General features: G+C 41.5%; 1 protein-coding gene across 1 annotated transcript; it reads left to right on the top strand.

The window, feature by feature from the left end:
- The first annotated feature begins 462 nt into the window (after window positions 1-462).
- On the top strand, window positions 463-2312 carry LOC130957236 (uncharacterized). Its single transcript, XM_057884107.1, has 3 exons — window positions 463-1929; window positions 1977-2042; window positions 2133-2312. The coding sequence occupies exons 1-3, from the start codon at window positions 463-465 to the stop codon at window positions 2310-2312; spliced, it is 1713 nt and encodes a 570-aa protein (XP_057740090.1).
- The last annotated feature ends 12711 nt before the right edge of the window (window positions 2313-15023 follow it).

Raw genomic sequence — 15023 nt, forward strand, 5'->3', positions numbered from 1 at the left:
CTTGAAGGCCCTCCTAGGATTTATGGTTTGTGCTCTAGCACTACGTATTACACCAATCAATGCCATCAAATTCAAGAGAAACATGCCCTTGTAGTGGCCAATGTGAATTACAACAACCATCCACCCTATACTTCTCAAGGCCAAAACAACTACCCTCATGGTAGTAATCAACATCAAGGGTGGAGGGATAATGCACAAGGGAGCAATCAAAACCAGAGATGGAACAACCCTTCTTCTCATCACAACAACAACCAATCTTCATCTCAATACCACCACAACAACAACAACTACCAAGCCAACCAAAATCACCACAACCAAAACTAAAATAACTACACCAAGTACCAAGCACCACACCATAGACAACAATCTAACCAAACCTCTCCATCTCCCACCAATCAAGTTGACGAGCTTAGAGTCGCTATGGATAAACGGGATTAGGGCTATAAGGCTCAATTCGAGGCCATGAGTGCTCAATTGGCCAATCTTACCGACATGATTTCGAAGATGTCCATGTCCTCCTCCAACAACACCAACCAACCCTCAACCTCTTCTAACCTTCCATCCCAACCCCAACCAAACCCAAAGGGCGGTCTCAACGCTATCACTCTACAGTCGGGAACTACATTGGAGGAGATACCTCCAAGGGTCATGGAGGACATTCATAAGGAAGAAGTGGTTGTTGAAACTCCACATGAAGAGGGGGAGGTAGACAAAAGGCATGAGGGAGAAGGAGTAAACCTCAAGGAATCCAAGAGGAAAGCTCTAGTGGATGAGTCCATCCCTATTCCATTCCCTTCCATGGTGAAGAAAGCAAAGAAGACACCGGAATTTGATTTGAACATGCTTCAAGTGTTCAAGAAGGTTGTGGTAACCATACCATTTCTTGATGCTATTCAACAAATTCCAAAGTATGCAAAATTTTTGAAAGACTTGTGCACACACAAGGATAGGATGGGAGAATTAGAGACATTATCCTTGGGAAGTTCAATTTCTTCCTTGATGAAACCTATTCCAAAGAAATATGGTGACCCTGGGCCTTGTTTGGTGTCTTGTTGTATTGGTGGATGCACTTTTCATGATTGTATGTGTGACCTTAGAGCTTGTGTTAGCATCATGCCGCTTTCTACTTTTATGCGGTTAAATTCAGCTCCATTAAATAAGTCGGCGGCGAGGTTTGCCTTAGCCAATAAAAGTGTGATTACGGTAACAGGGATAGCTGAAGATGTACTTATGGCGATCAAGGATTTGGTCTTTCCAGCTGACTTTTACATCCTTGAAATGCCTCCAACAGAAAATAGAAGCTCATCCTCCATTCTACTTAGTAGACCCTTCCTTAAGACCTCTAAATTCAAGTTAGATGCCTTCACCGGCACATATTCCTTTGAGGTTGGAGACAAGACTATCAAGTTCAATTTAGAAGAAGCCATTAAGCATCCTCCCGAAGAGCATTCCGTTCTCCAATGTGATGTAATTGATGAAGTGGTAGCAGAAGTCCAAGAAGAAGACCATAACAAGTTGTGCTACCATATTGTTGAAGAGACGGATGACCAAGAGGGTGAACATGAGAAAGTTGTTGAGAATGAACTCCGTAAGCTTGACGAAAAGGAACCTCAGCTTGAGGCAAAGAGTGAATTGAAGCCTCTCCCATCTCATTTGAAGTATGCTTTCTTAGAGGACAAGCAGAAGTTTCCGGTCATTATTGCTAGTGAGCTTTCTAGTGAAGAAGAAGAAAAGCTCCTAGATGTTCTCAAAAATTACAAGAAGGCAATTGGTTGGAGCCTAGCCGATATTGTGGGAATTTATCCTCGCAAGTGCATGCATCGTATATTTCTCCAAGAGGGAGCTAGGCCGGTTAGGCAACCGCAAAAGAGGCTCAACCCAACCATCCTCGATGTGGTAAAGAAGGAGGTCACTAGGCTACTTGATGCGGTATCATATACCCGATTTCTGATAGTGAGTGGGTGAGCCCGGTCTAGGTTGTTCCCAAGAAATCAGGCATCACTGCGGTTACAAATGATGATGGTGAAGTGGTCACCAAGAGAGTATAAAATGCATGGCGAGTGTGCATTGACTATAGAAGGTTGAATGCCGCTACAAGGAAGGACCACTACCCTTTGCCCTTTATCGATCAGATGTTGGACCGTTTGGCAGGTAAATCCCATTATTGCTTTCTTGATGGATTCACTGGTTACTTCCAGATTTACATTGCTCCTGAAGATCAGGAAAAGACCACATTCACTTGCCCTTTTGGCACCTTTGCCTACAAAAGGATGCCATTTGGACTATATAATGCACCTGCTACTTTTCAGTGATGCATGACCAATGTCTTTTCTGATCTAATGGAGAATTGTCTGGAAGTCTTTATGGATGACTTCAGTGTTTATAGAACTTCATTTGATTGTTGCTTGGAGAACTTGGCCAAGGTCTTAGCTAGATGTGTTGACACTAACCTTGTGATGCATGAAAACTTGTCTCTCAACAAATTTCCCTTCGGCAAGTATACCGAATTGTCGTCAAGTAAAACTCACAATAGAGTGAGGTCGAATCCCACAGGGATTGATTGGTCAAGCAACTTTAGTTAGAAGAATATGCTAGTTGAACTAAACAGAATTGAGATTGAGATGCAGAAATTTAAATGACTAGAAAGTAAATAACAGAAATTAAAGTGCAGAATCTTAAATGGGGAGTTGGGGTAATGAGCAAGAAATTAAATGGCAGAAAATAAATAGAATGGGTAAGATCAGAAATGGGGAGATCATTGGGTTTAGGAGATGTTGCATTCTCCGGATCAAGTTCATTCTCATCTCTTCCTCAATCAATGCATTCATTAATCTCCTTGGCAATCTTAAGTGATTGGATCCCAATTCCTTGGCAATCCAATCTCTCTAAGCTTGAACAATTTCCCAATTCCTTGATTTAATTGCTCATGGGAAGAGATGAAAGTGTTGTCACTGATTATACCACATGTATTTCCAAATCAAAGTTTTGGGAGGATTAAATGTCACAATATCCATCCAAACCCCAATTTGGTCCAACATGAGAAAGCATTTCTAGCATGATTTCCTCATCCCTTTTCCAAGGTTCAAAGGAGATCCAATTATGGAGAGTTTCTTTTCCAAGACAACTAACCAATTGAATTAAGATCGAAAGCTTTCTAGTAAGATCAAGAGAAAAGAAAGAAGAAGAAGAATAAAAACTATAATTGATCCATCAAATTACAACAGAGCTCCCTAACCCAATAAATGGGGTTTAGTTGTTCATAGCTCTAGAAATGAAAAATGGCAGAAAAGAAGAATCCATGCTAGAGGTACAGAAAAGTAAATATGCAGAGAGTAGTTCCCAAAAGTGCTAAGCTTCTCTCTAGTTCAAAACTACTCCTATATATACTACTCCTCATGATCTTCTATTGAGTTCTTCAAGTCTTGGATGTGGGCTCTGGACCTTGAGTTGAAGCAATTCTCATCTTTAGTGGGCCCAGCTTGCAGAGAAATATGAATTAGGCTTGGGCATTTAGTGAGATTAACGTTGAGTAAAATTTTGGGTGCGAGGACGTTAGTGGCATTCACTTTTTCCACTAACGTTCCACCCTTATATACCCACGTTAATTCCAACTTTAGTAATCTTAACATGAATACTAACGTTTCTTACTCAATCCTTGGCCAACGTTAATGGGACTCACTTTTCCCATTAACGTTGGCTTGTGCCCCTTTTCGCAAACGTTAATGGGAATCGCTTTTTCCATTAACGTTGCTTGCCTCTTGCCCCTGCGTTAGATCTCACGTTAGCTTGGCTAACGTAACTCTTAACGTGGGTATCTATCACCTTCGAGAGCGTTAGTGACACTCACCTTTGTCACTAACGCTCCAATTGCCTTAAGTCCTTATGTTAGAACCCACGTTAACTAAGTTAACGTGGCTCTTAATGTAGTAATGAAGCCATCTCCCAACGTTAGTGACAAAATTGAGTGTTACTAACGTTGGTTCTTTGAACCCAATTCCACGTTAACTTTCACGTTAACAATCTTAACGTGAGAGTTAACATAGGCAATGCTAATGATCTAACGTTAGTGACAAAAGTGAGTGTCACTAACGTTGGTGTTGTTGATCCTCTTCCACGTTAGAGTTCACATTAACTAAGTTAACGTGACTCTTAACGTGGGGCATTGCCTAGTTTCCCAACGTTAGTGGTGTTCACTTTTACCACTAACGTTGAGGAGAAACGTTATTGGAGTTCATGTTTCTTGTTAACGTGGAGTCTTCTTTTTCTTCTACGTTAAGTACCACGTTAACTTAGTTAACGTGGCTCTTAACGTAAGCTATGAATGGCTTCGCAGGCATTTTTGGTGATCGCTTTTCTCATTAACGTTGCAAGCTCTTTGCCATCCCACATTAGTAGTCACGTTAACTAAGTTAACGTAAATGCTAACGTGGTTCTTCCATGCTTCATTTGTCCTAAAATCAAGTAATTAAGGTGCATCAAAGCTCTAGCCAAAGTCATGAGATGATGCATCATCAAGTTATCATGCAATTCTGGCAAAAATCTCATGAAATCATGCAAAATTCATAATAGTTGCTTAAATGAAGGTGTAAGTGTATTTTCACCCAAAACTTGCCTTATTCACTAGGAAAATGCATGAAACTACCCTAAAACAGTAAAGAAAAGGTCAGTGAAACTGGCCTAGATGCCCTGGCATCACCTTGTCTTGAATTTTGAGAAATGTCACTTTATGGTAAAACAAGGTATAGTGTTAAGACATGTAGTATCTCATGAAGGAATTTCTGTAGACCCGGCCAAGGTCGATGTTATCACCACTTTATCTCACTCCTCATCTGTGAGGGAGGTCCGCTCGTTTTTCGGACATGCAGGATTCTATAGGCGCTTTATCAAAGATTTCAGCAAGATTGCTTTGCCATTGTCGTGCCTACTCTAAAAAGATGTGGACTTTGAGTTTGACAGTGAATGTGTGAAAGCTTTTGAAGAGCTAAGGAGAGCTCTTACCATGGCACCGATTGTGCGAAGCCCCAAATGGACGTTGCCATTTAAGATAATGTGCGATGCGTCAAACCAAGCTATAGGTGCCGCGCTTGCACAGCGCGATGGTAAACTCCCTTATGTCATTGCGTACTCTTCTAAAACACTTGATGCAGCACAATCCAACTATACCACTACTGAAAAGGAACTCCTAGCTATTGTTCATAATTTAGATAAATTTAGATCTTATTTGCTAGGATCAAAGATAGTGGTATACACGGATCATGCATCTTTGAAATACTTATTGACAAAGAATGATTCAAAACCTAGACTCATACGTTGGATCTTGCTTTTGCAAGAATTCGACATTGAGATTAGGGACCGGAGTGGATCTCAAAACTTGGTTGCGGATCATTTAAGCCACCTTGAGAATTTAAAATTTGATCTATTTCCGATCAATGACTCATTCCCATTGGATAGTTTGCATGCTGTGTCGGATAGCTTTCCTTGGTTTGCCCCAATAGCGAACTACTTGGTTGCGAAACTTTTTCCTCCCAACTTTTCTAAACACCAAAGAGATAAGTTGAGGAGTGATTCCAAATACTACATTTGGGATGACCCTCATTTGTGGAAGAGGGGAGTGGACCAAGTAATTCGAAGATGTGTCCCAGAGTCTGAAATCCAACCCATTCTTGAAGCTTGCCATTCGTCCGAATGTGGTGGCCACTTTGGCCCACAAAGGACCGCAAAAAGGTGTTGGATTGTGGATTCTGGTGGCCAACCTTATTCAAGGATGCTAACGGGAAACACATCCCAGAGGGATGAAATGCCTCAACAACCTATGTTGTTCTGTGAGATATTTGATGTATGGGGCATTGACATTATGGGACCGTTTCCCAACTCAAGTGGGTATCTATATATTTTGTTAGCGGTTGACTACGTGTCAAAGTGGGTAGAAGCAATACCTACCCGCCTTGACGATGCCAACACCATCATTTCTTTTATTAGAAACTACATTGTCTGCCATTATGGGTCGCCACGAGCAATCGTGAGCGACCAAGGATCCCACTTTTGTAACAGGAAAGTAGAGGCACTGCTCAAGCGCTATGGGATAGTGCATAAGGTTGCCACTGCTTATCATCCGCAAACCAACGGCCAAGCGGAAGTGTCAAACCGGGAGATTAAGAGAATCTTGGAGAAAGTGGTCAATCCACAAAGGAAGGATTGGAGTCTCTGGTTAGGAGATGCGCTATGGGTGTATAGAACGGCATACAAGACTCCATTAGGGATGAGTCCCTTTCGGATTATCTATGGTAAGGCATGCCACTTTCTGGTGGAGATTGAGCACAAAGCCTATTGGGCAGTAAAGCGGTGCAACATGGATTTGACCCAAGCCGGAGTAGCCAGAAAATTGCAGCTAGAGGAGCTCGAGTGTTTGAGGAACGAAGCGTATGAGAATGCCCGGATTTACAAGGAAAAGACTAAAGCATTCCATGACCATCACATCCGGAAGAAGGACTTCCAAGAAGGTGATGAGGTTCTCCTATACAATTCGAGGCTTTGTTTCATGCCTAGCAAGCTCTGCTCTAGATGGGAAGGACCTTTCAAGGTGAAGGAGATAAAGACCTATGGAGTGGTGGAGTTGTTTGATCCTAAAAGTGAAGAAACTTTCAAGGTGAATGGACATAGAGTGAAGAAGTACCATGGCTACAAACTCCAAAAGAGCTAGAGGTGTTCCTATTGGCGGATGCACCTAGAGAAGGAGAAGCTTGAGCGACTGACCGTCCAACTTAAGGATGTTAAAGAAAAGTGCTTGGTGGAAGGCACCCCACCGTGGTAAGATCTTTCTTATGTATACCATCTTGCTTTTAGCTTAGATTCTTGTGAATTCTGTGACTTCTTGATGTTGTTGATTGCTTAGGAATGCTAGTTTTATTGATCTTGTTGGATAACTAGGATATTTAGATAGATTTCATCATTTTTGTATGGAAGAATTGTTGAAGTGGAGAGAATAATATGTTTTGAATAATGCATGAATTTGAGTGTGTTCTCTTGACTACTATCTTGAACACCTGCCAAAAATTTGTTAGAATAGCTTCTTCTATGTTGTGAAAAAAAAAAGGAAAAAAAGCATCCGCGCGCGAGCGTACTGTGCACGCGTGCCGGTGTTGCATTCTTACTCCTGGGCCAAAAATCCGAGAGTTGTGCCCACCTTGTGCCCACTTCATGCAGGCACCCACGCGTCAACATGCATGCCGCCTGCGCGCACCCCTTGCAACTTGACCATCGACGCGCAAGCGCACTGTGCGCGCGCGTGCTGATGGTGCATTAGGAACTCCCTAGTATAAAAATTCGAGAGTTGTGCCATACTTGTGCCATTCTTGTGCCTAGTCTGTACCCGCACTGACGCGTCCGCGCACTGCACGCGTCCGCGCCAGTAGCCAACCCAATCAGGCACGCGTCAGCGTACTATGCGCGTTCGCGCGCCTGTGCCGTCTCCCAACTCTGGTACAAATGACCTGAGACTTGTGCCAACTTTGTGCCAGTCGGGTGCCAGAGGCATAGCTATACTCGCGCGTACGTGCCAATGACGCGCACGCATCCCTTGCTCCACTTTCACCGATGCGCCAGCACACTGTGCGCGCACGTGCCGGTTGCACAAATCAGCTTTAAAGCTGCACGCCCTGCTTTTCTCCCACCTCCTTTCTTATTTCCTCCTTCTTCTTTCTCTATTACCTCTCTTCTCTTCCTTTCCTCTTTCCATACTCCACTACCACTGTCTCCGGCCACTCACCGGCGACCACCACCTCTTCCGGTGGCACTACATCTCTTCCCTCTCTTTCTCATCTTCAAAAAGAAAATTCACCTTGTTCTCTTACACTTCTCAAGGTTCTACTTCCTCCATATCCCATCTATTACTTTCTTTGTATCACTTCTTTTTCTAGTTAGATTTTTCTTGTTGATTTCCTTATTTTCTCTTTTAGTTACTTGATTATACCACTTGTTTTTTTGCTTGTTTACTTTTTATTCTTTTTGTTTTTTCCCATGGATGTTGAACTTGAACTTTGATTACTTTGATGGATCTTCTTGATTATTTTTCATTATCTTTGTGAGTGGATGATGTTGTGTGATGATTGATACTTCATTTTGGGCTTCTAATTGGTTGAGTATCTCATAATTGCTCATTGCTTGTTAAATGCACACCAAGTGTTCAAGGAATTGCACATATGCCATCTTGGTTTATTCTGGTCATATATCTTCAATTGGTGCTTCCTCCTCATTCACTTGCTCTCTTCTGAGTGCATTGAACACATTTTGCTTATTACTTGCTAATTAGATACTCATTGAACATGACTTGCTCTTTGTTTTGGATGCTTGAGATCATTCCTCTCATGCCATATTGCATGCTTTACTCCCTCTTGCATCCCGATGCTTGAGATCATTCCTCTCATGCCATATTGCATGCTTTACTCCCTGTTGCATCCCATGCCAAGTGTTGTGACCCATGCTTCTATTACTACTTTGTTGCACTATTTTTTTTTGGGCACACCTCTCACTTGCATGTTTGTTGAGTTGATCCTTTGGGTTTAATATTTTCCTTCTTTCCCCTCCTTTTTCAGGATGGCCACTAAGAAAGGCAAGGAGAAAGCTTCAAGGAAACCAGCCACAAAGAGGGCCCCCCAAGTCACGCTCTAAGGCGCACTCTTCATTAGGAGCCAGACCTCTATCTAAGAAGGCAAAGGCACCGGCTCCTATTGATGACAATGAGAAGAGCAAACCGGCAAAGGATTCTTCAAGATTCCCCAACCGCTTCTGTGAACTTGTGTTCCCCGCCATGGTTGAGAAGAACTATCATGCTGAGCATCTACTCGCTCCGCTGGACAAAGTTGCTCCTTGTATTCTACCCCGCATTGAACGGCGAGGATGGGAATCTCTTCTGAGAAAACCACAAGAGGTCAACCTCTTATGGGTGGTAGAGTTCTACACTAACTACCATCTTCCCTCTCTTTATTCGGTATACGTGCGCCGGAAGCAAGTCTCAGTGTCGGAAGAGGGTATTTAGCGAGTGACATGGATGGCTGATGAGCGGATAATTTGTACGCTTTTTGGCATTGTTTTTAGTATGTTTTTAGTAGTTTTAGTTGAGTTCTTAGTATATTTTTATTAGTTTATAGTTAAAATTCACTTTTCTGGACTTTACTATGAGTTTGTGTGTTTTTCTGTGATTTCAGGTATTTTCTGGCTGAAATTGAGGGACCTGAGCAAAAATCTGATTCAGAGACTGAAAAGGACTGCAGATGCTGTTGGATTCTGACCTCCCTGCACTCGAAGTGGATTTTCTGGAGCTACAGAAGCCCAATTGGCGCGCTCTCAACGGCGTTAGAAATTAGACATCCTGGGCTTTCCAGAAATATATGATAGTCCATACTTTGCCCAAGATTTGATGGCCCAAATCGGCGTTCAAAGTCACCTTCAGATTTCCCAGCGTTAAACGCCGGAACTGGCACCTAAATGGGAGTTAAACGCCCAAACTGGCATAAAAACTGGCGTTTAACTCCAAGAAGAGTCTCTACACGAAAATGCTTCATTGCTCAGCCCAAGCACACACCAAGTGGGCCCGGAAGTGGATTTTTATGTCATTTACTCATCTCTGTACACCCTAGGCTACTAGTTTTCTATAAGTAGGACCTTTTACTATTGTATTTTTCATCTTCGGACATCTAGTTCTTAGATCAGATCTTGGTTCTTCTAGTTCCCTCTCTGGGACCGAAGCCAATGATCACTCTTGTTCTTATCTATTTTCAACGGTGGAGTTTCTACACACCATAGATTAAGGTGTGGAGCTCTGCTGTACCTCGAGTATTAATGCAATTACTATTGTTCTTCTATTCAATTCCGCTTGTTCTTATTCTAAGATATTCATTCGCACTCAAGAACTTGATGAATGTGATGATTATGTGACGCTCATCATCATTCTCACTCATGAACAAAGTGACTGACAACCACTCTTGTTCTACAAGCAAACGAGGCTCTAATGTTTATCTCTTGGATTCCTGATACACGATGCATGGTTGATCGCCTAACAACCGAGTGCTCGCCTGACAAATGAGCCAGCCATTCCGTGAGATCAGAGTCTTCGTGGTATAGGCAAGAACTGATGGCGGCATTCAAGAGAATCCGGAAGGTCTAACCTTGTCTGTGGTATTCTGAGTAGGATTCAATGATTGAATGACTGTGACTTGCTTCAAACTCCTGAAGGCGGGGCGTTAGTGATAGACGCAAAAGAATCACTGGATTCTATTCCGGCCTGATTGAGAACCGACAGATGGATAGCCGTGCCGTGACAGGGTGCGTTGAACATTTCCAATGAGAGGATGGGAGGTAGCCACTGACAACGGTGAAACCCTTGCATAAGCTTGCCATGGAAAGGAGTAAGAAGGATTGGATGAAGACAGTAGGAAAGCAGAGAGACGGAAGGGACCAAGTATCTTCATACGCTTATCTGAAGCTCTCACCAATGATATACATAAGTATCTCTATCTTTATCTTTATGTTTTATTCATCATCTATACCCATTTGAGTCTGCCTGACTGAGATTTACAAGGTGACCATAGCTTGCTTCATACCAACAATCTCCGTGGGATCGACCCTTACTCACGTAAGGTATTACTTGGACGACCCAGTGCACTTGCTGGTTAGTTGTGCAAAGTTGTGTAGTGATCACAATTTCGCGCACCAATGGCTACCAAGAGGTCTTGCGTCAGCAAGAAAAGTCTGGATTTGACTGGGACTCAGTCCTCCGAGTCATTGCTGAACCAGAGGCATTTTGGACCCATGGTCAACTCCGGATGAGACCCAAGTGCATTGACGCACGTTTTCTCACTGTAGAAGCTAGAGCTTGGGCCCAGATCCTATCCCACCATGTCCTACCTAGCACCCACAAGTTGTCCTTCACGGCGGATCTCGCTTTGTTTGTTTGGTGTGTTCTCACGGGAAGACCGGTCAATATTCCGCTTCTTGTCAAGCAAGCGATGGGTCAAATCCACGATCGTGGCAATTTGCCATTTCCAGCATTGGTATCTGATTTAGTTTCTGCTGCGGGTGTTCCTTGGGAAGCCATGGACACGAAAGCTATAATTCCGGCTAAGGGCGATGTGGTCCCAAGCGAAAAATACTTACATCTTCCCATGAACAAACCAAGCCTTGACGTAGCCCCACCATCTATTATTCCTCCCACCTCATCATCACCACCACATCAAAGATCCAACCATCAAAGGATAGAAGATCTACACCAGAAGATTGATAGATATGAGCGGCGCAACCAACGCTGATACACTTATATCAAGAAGCTTCTGCGTTGTGTTACCCCTAGCATGGAGGAACATGAAATATTCACATCCACCTCCAACCCAAGTGATGGGAGCTCTGATGAAGGGGATAGTGAAGGTTCCGGTCTCGACCGTCCTTTGCGCATTGTTAGTAGCACAGAAGACCGTGCTAAATTCTAAGTGTGGGGAGGTCGTTCGACCGATCTCCATGGGTAACAATCTCTTCCTTTTAATACCCATGGATTTATCTTTTGCTTAGTAGTTAGTACATTGCATGTGTAGTTATTCTTGCTTGTAAATATTCCTTGCATGGTAGTTAGTCTCTATAGAGTTACTTGGTCAAATAATAACTTCTTCCCCAAGAAACTGTGTTTTGGGGTACCTACCAATTTTGGAAAAAAAATTTTGTGGGAAACTTGCTTCAAGAATGTATTTTTGAACATAATAATTGAGCTAAGAACACAAGCATGTAAGTTTTGAGCCTATTGTATGGTTATATCTTCTAACTATTAATTCCCATTCTTGTGTGCATTATTCTCTCTCTATGATTGCAATCATTGATTTATCTAATTCTATATGTCCATTACTTGTGTATGAATGCATTTACGTGATCGAGGCCATCATTTCAATAGTCACTTTTCCCAAACGGCCTTAACCCTTTCATCTACCATTGCTAACCAATTTTAAGCCTATAATAAACCCTCTTTGTTCCTAAAAAGAGCACATCAACAACCCGCAGTGAAAAACCATGAATGTCCCTAAATTTGGATCCTTGATTAGTTTAGGTGAGTTAGGATGTGTATCATTCAATTGGAAGGGTATACTTGGGAACTTGGATAGATATAGAGGTGTATTGTAATAGTAATTGAAAATTCTGAAATTTGGAAACATACTCATGTATTGAATGATTGAATCATATGCATTGAAACTTTTGTACATGAACCCCAAGGGAAAGGGGACTGAAAAAAAAGAGAAGAATTTCATATGTGTATATATGAGAATGTATGAATGTATGAAAAAGAAAAGAAAAGAAAAAAAAAAAAAAAATATATATATATATATATATATATATATATATATGGAAAAGAAAAGAAAAGCAATGAAGGGGGATAAAAATGCCCAAGACAAAGTAATTAAAAACAATGCATAAGAGATGTGAATTGAAAAGAATGCATGAGTATGCAAAAAAAGTGAAACTCAAAGGTAGTTAGGTAATGTATTATAGTTACATATGTTGTTCTATGTGTCTAGTAGGATTCTAGGTTAATCAAGGACTCAAATTTTAAGCTCACTTGACCATATGCATCCTTACCTTCACCCTAGCCACGTTACACCCCATGATAAGACCTCATGATACTTGTAAGCATGCATTAAGTAATTGTTGATTGTTAGATGAAAGACAAATCTTGGAAAGCATGATTAGGAGAGGATTGAGTGACGAACCCTATACACTTGAGCGCTTAGAGCGGATACACATCCGACGAGGGTTCGATGCTCAACTCCTTGTTCCCGGCTTTCACAAGCATTCATTCAGCAAGTTATATGCACTTCATAGTGATATTCAGTTTGGTAGGATTCATGAACCACATGTCATTTTCACCCTAGATGCTCACATGTGTTCTTGGAGGATGGATTTACCCTTGACCAAGTAGATAGACGATTTTACATTAGTTGCATGCATTCACTTAGGTAGTTTGCATTTCATAAACCCTTTCTCATCATGATCTTCGGTCTTCTTTTTATTTTAAGCATGAGGACATGCTTGGTTTAAGTGTGGGGAGATTTGATAAACCCCAATTTTGTGGTTTATCTTGTGCTTAATTTGGAGGTTTTTGTCAATATTTCTCGCACTTATTCACAAGAAATGCATGGTTTTGTGTTCACTTCCTAATATTGCTCCATGATGGAAAATATGCTTATTTTGCCTTAGAATTGCTATATTTTGATCCTCCTTATTGCCATTTGATGCCGTGACATATTTGTTGAGTGATTTTAGAATTAATAGGGTAAGAATGGCCTAGAAGAGATAAAGAAAGCATGCACAAGAGAAAGGAACATGAAGATTTGGATTTTGGGAACTTCAGCACCGACGCACATGCGCACTTCGCGCGCACGCGTGGATGAGGATAGCTGGAAGCGGCGCGCAAGGATGGACGCATTCGCGCAGGCTAAAGAATTCCAACCGACGCGCACGCGTACTTGGCGTGCACGCGTGGATCACAAAAGCAATTGGCTCGCGCACACGCATTGCGCACACGCGCGGGAAGCTGCACGTGACCTCATTAAAGGAAATCATGCCTGGCAATTTCTGAGGCTCATGAGGCCTAATTTCAAGCTTTTTCTACATGGAAAAAGACCCCAGGATGCTAGGGAGAAAGGGGGGATCAATCATTTTACACTAAGACATATTTTCTAGTTTTTGGTTCTTTGTTCTTCTAGAGAGAGAAACCCTTATTCTTCTCTAGATCTAGCTTTAATTTGATCTTCCCTTGCTAAATTATGAATTGGATCTTGTTAATTACTAGTTTTGATTGTTTAATTTGAATCTCTTAGTATAATTTTTCTTAGATCTTATGTTAGTTTTATGGATTCTTGTCAATTGTCACTTTATACCCATTACATGAATGTTGTGAATCTTGACTTGTTGATGTTACATTGATGATTTCTATGATTAATTGTGTTGCTTGAGTGATTGTAAGTTGATATTTGTTAGTGGGTATTTGTTAATTTCAATCCAATTACAATTTGAACATGTCTTTTGTTAATGCTTACCATGTGTTTGATGAATTTTTTACCTTTATTATAGAGTAGTTCTTTTTACTCTTGGCTTAGACTAAGGGAATTAGGTAAACTTGAGTCATTGGGTCTAATGGATTTGATGATTTGGGAACCCTTAGTGGTCAATTTGATAGCCATTGACACTAGCCTACTACTAGGTTAATTAGTAGTGAGGTTAAACCTTATGGGTTGATGTTGACCAAACCATTTGATGTACTTCAAGTATAGAAGTAGACTTAGTGGGTTTGGCTCCTCATAATTGTCAAGATATGGTTATTAGACAAGGATAGTGACCCCAATTCCCATGTCTAGTTAAGAGTTGCTTTTATCATTCTTATTTGGAAACCCAAAAATCTTTATTGCCTTACCTTAGTTATAGTTATTGTTTAGTAGAGAATAGAATTAAATTGAATGTTATCTTCTTAGTTTGGAATTGCTCACATCTTGCTTAGTTATTTGAATTGGTTTCTTGCACATTAAGATTACTTGTTTGCTAAGATTCCTAGTTTACGTTTTTGCTCATGACTTACAACCCCGGATTTCTAACCAATGTTGAAGCACATGTTTGCCCATTCCTTGTGAGATGACCCAAGGTTTGAATACTTTGGTTACTTTATTGGGGTTGAACTTGTGATAACCAATTCGTTTCTAAATTTGATCCTTGAGGATTGTTGTTGGTAGAGCTATACTTGCAACGTAACTTCATTGAGAAATTCTCTTTCGACACAATTTTGTACGATCAGCCGCTCCCATGTGCGCCATTTTAACACTATTTCGGGTAATAAACTCCAGATGGTGAAGGATGGATACATCATCCGCAGGCATAATACCATAAGGAGCAATTTGCTGATCAATAAATTCCACGGCATCGAAATCAGGGGCATCCAAATTAATGGGCTCAGCAGTTCTCTGCTTCTTGGGAGAAGGGCCGGCAACAGATGGGGA

This window comes from Arachis stenosperma, chromosome 10 (assembly GCF_014773155.1).
Source record: "Arachis stenosperma cultivar V10309 chromosome 10, arast.V10309.gnm1.PFL2, whole genome shotgun sequence".
NCBI classification, from domain to species: Eukaryota; Viridiplantae; Streptophyta; class Magnoliopsida; order Fabales; family Fabaceae; genus Arachis; species Arachis stenosperma.

What these genes read in the sequence shown, in the direction of transcription:
- LOC130957236 (XM_057884107.1), top strand. Translation starts at nt 463, where the DNA reads ATGAGTGCTCAATTGGCCAATCTTACCGACATGATTTCGAAGATGTCC. An exon ending in TCACTAGGCTACTTGATGCG is followed by an intron (nt 1,930 to 1,976) that starts GTATCATATACC and finishes AGCCCGGTCTAG; the next exon opens with GTTGTTCCCAAGAAATCAGG. An exon ending in GTGAAGTGGTCACCAAGAGA is followed by an intron (nt 2,043 to 2,132) that starts GTATAAAATGCA and finishes TTTATCGATCAG; the next exon opens with ATGTTGGACCGTTTGGCAGG.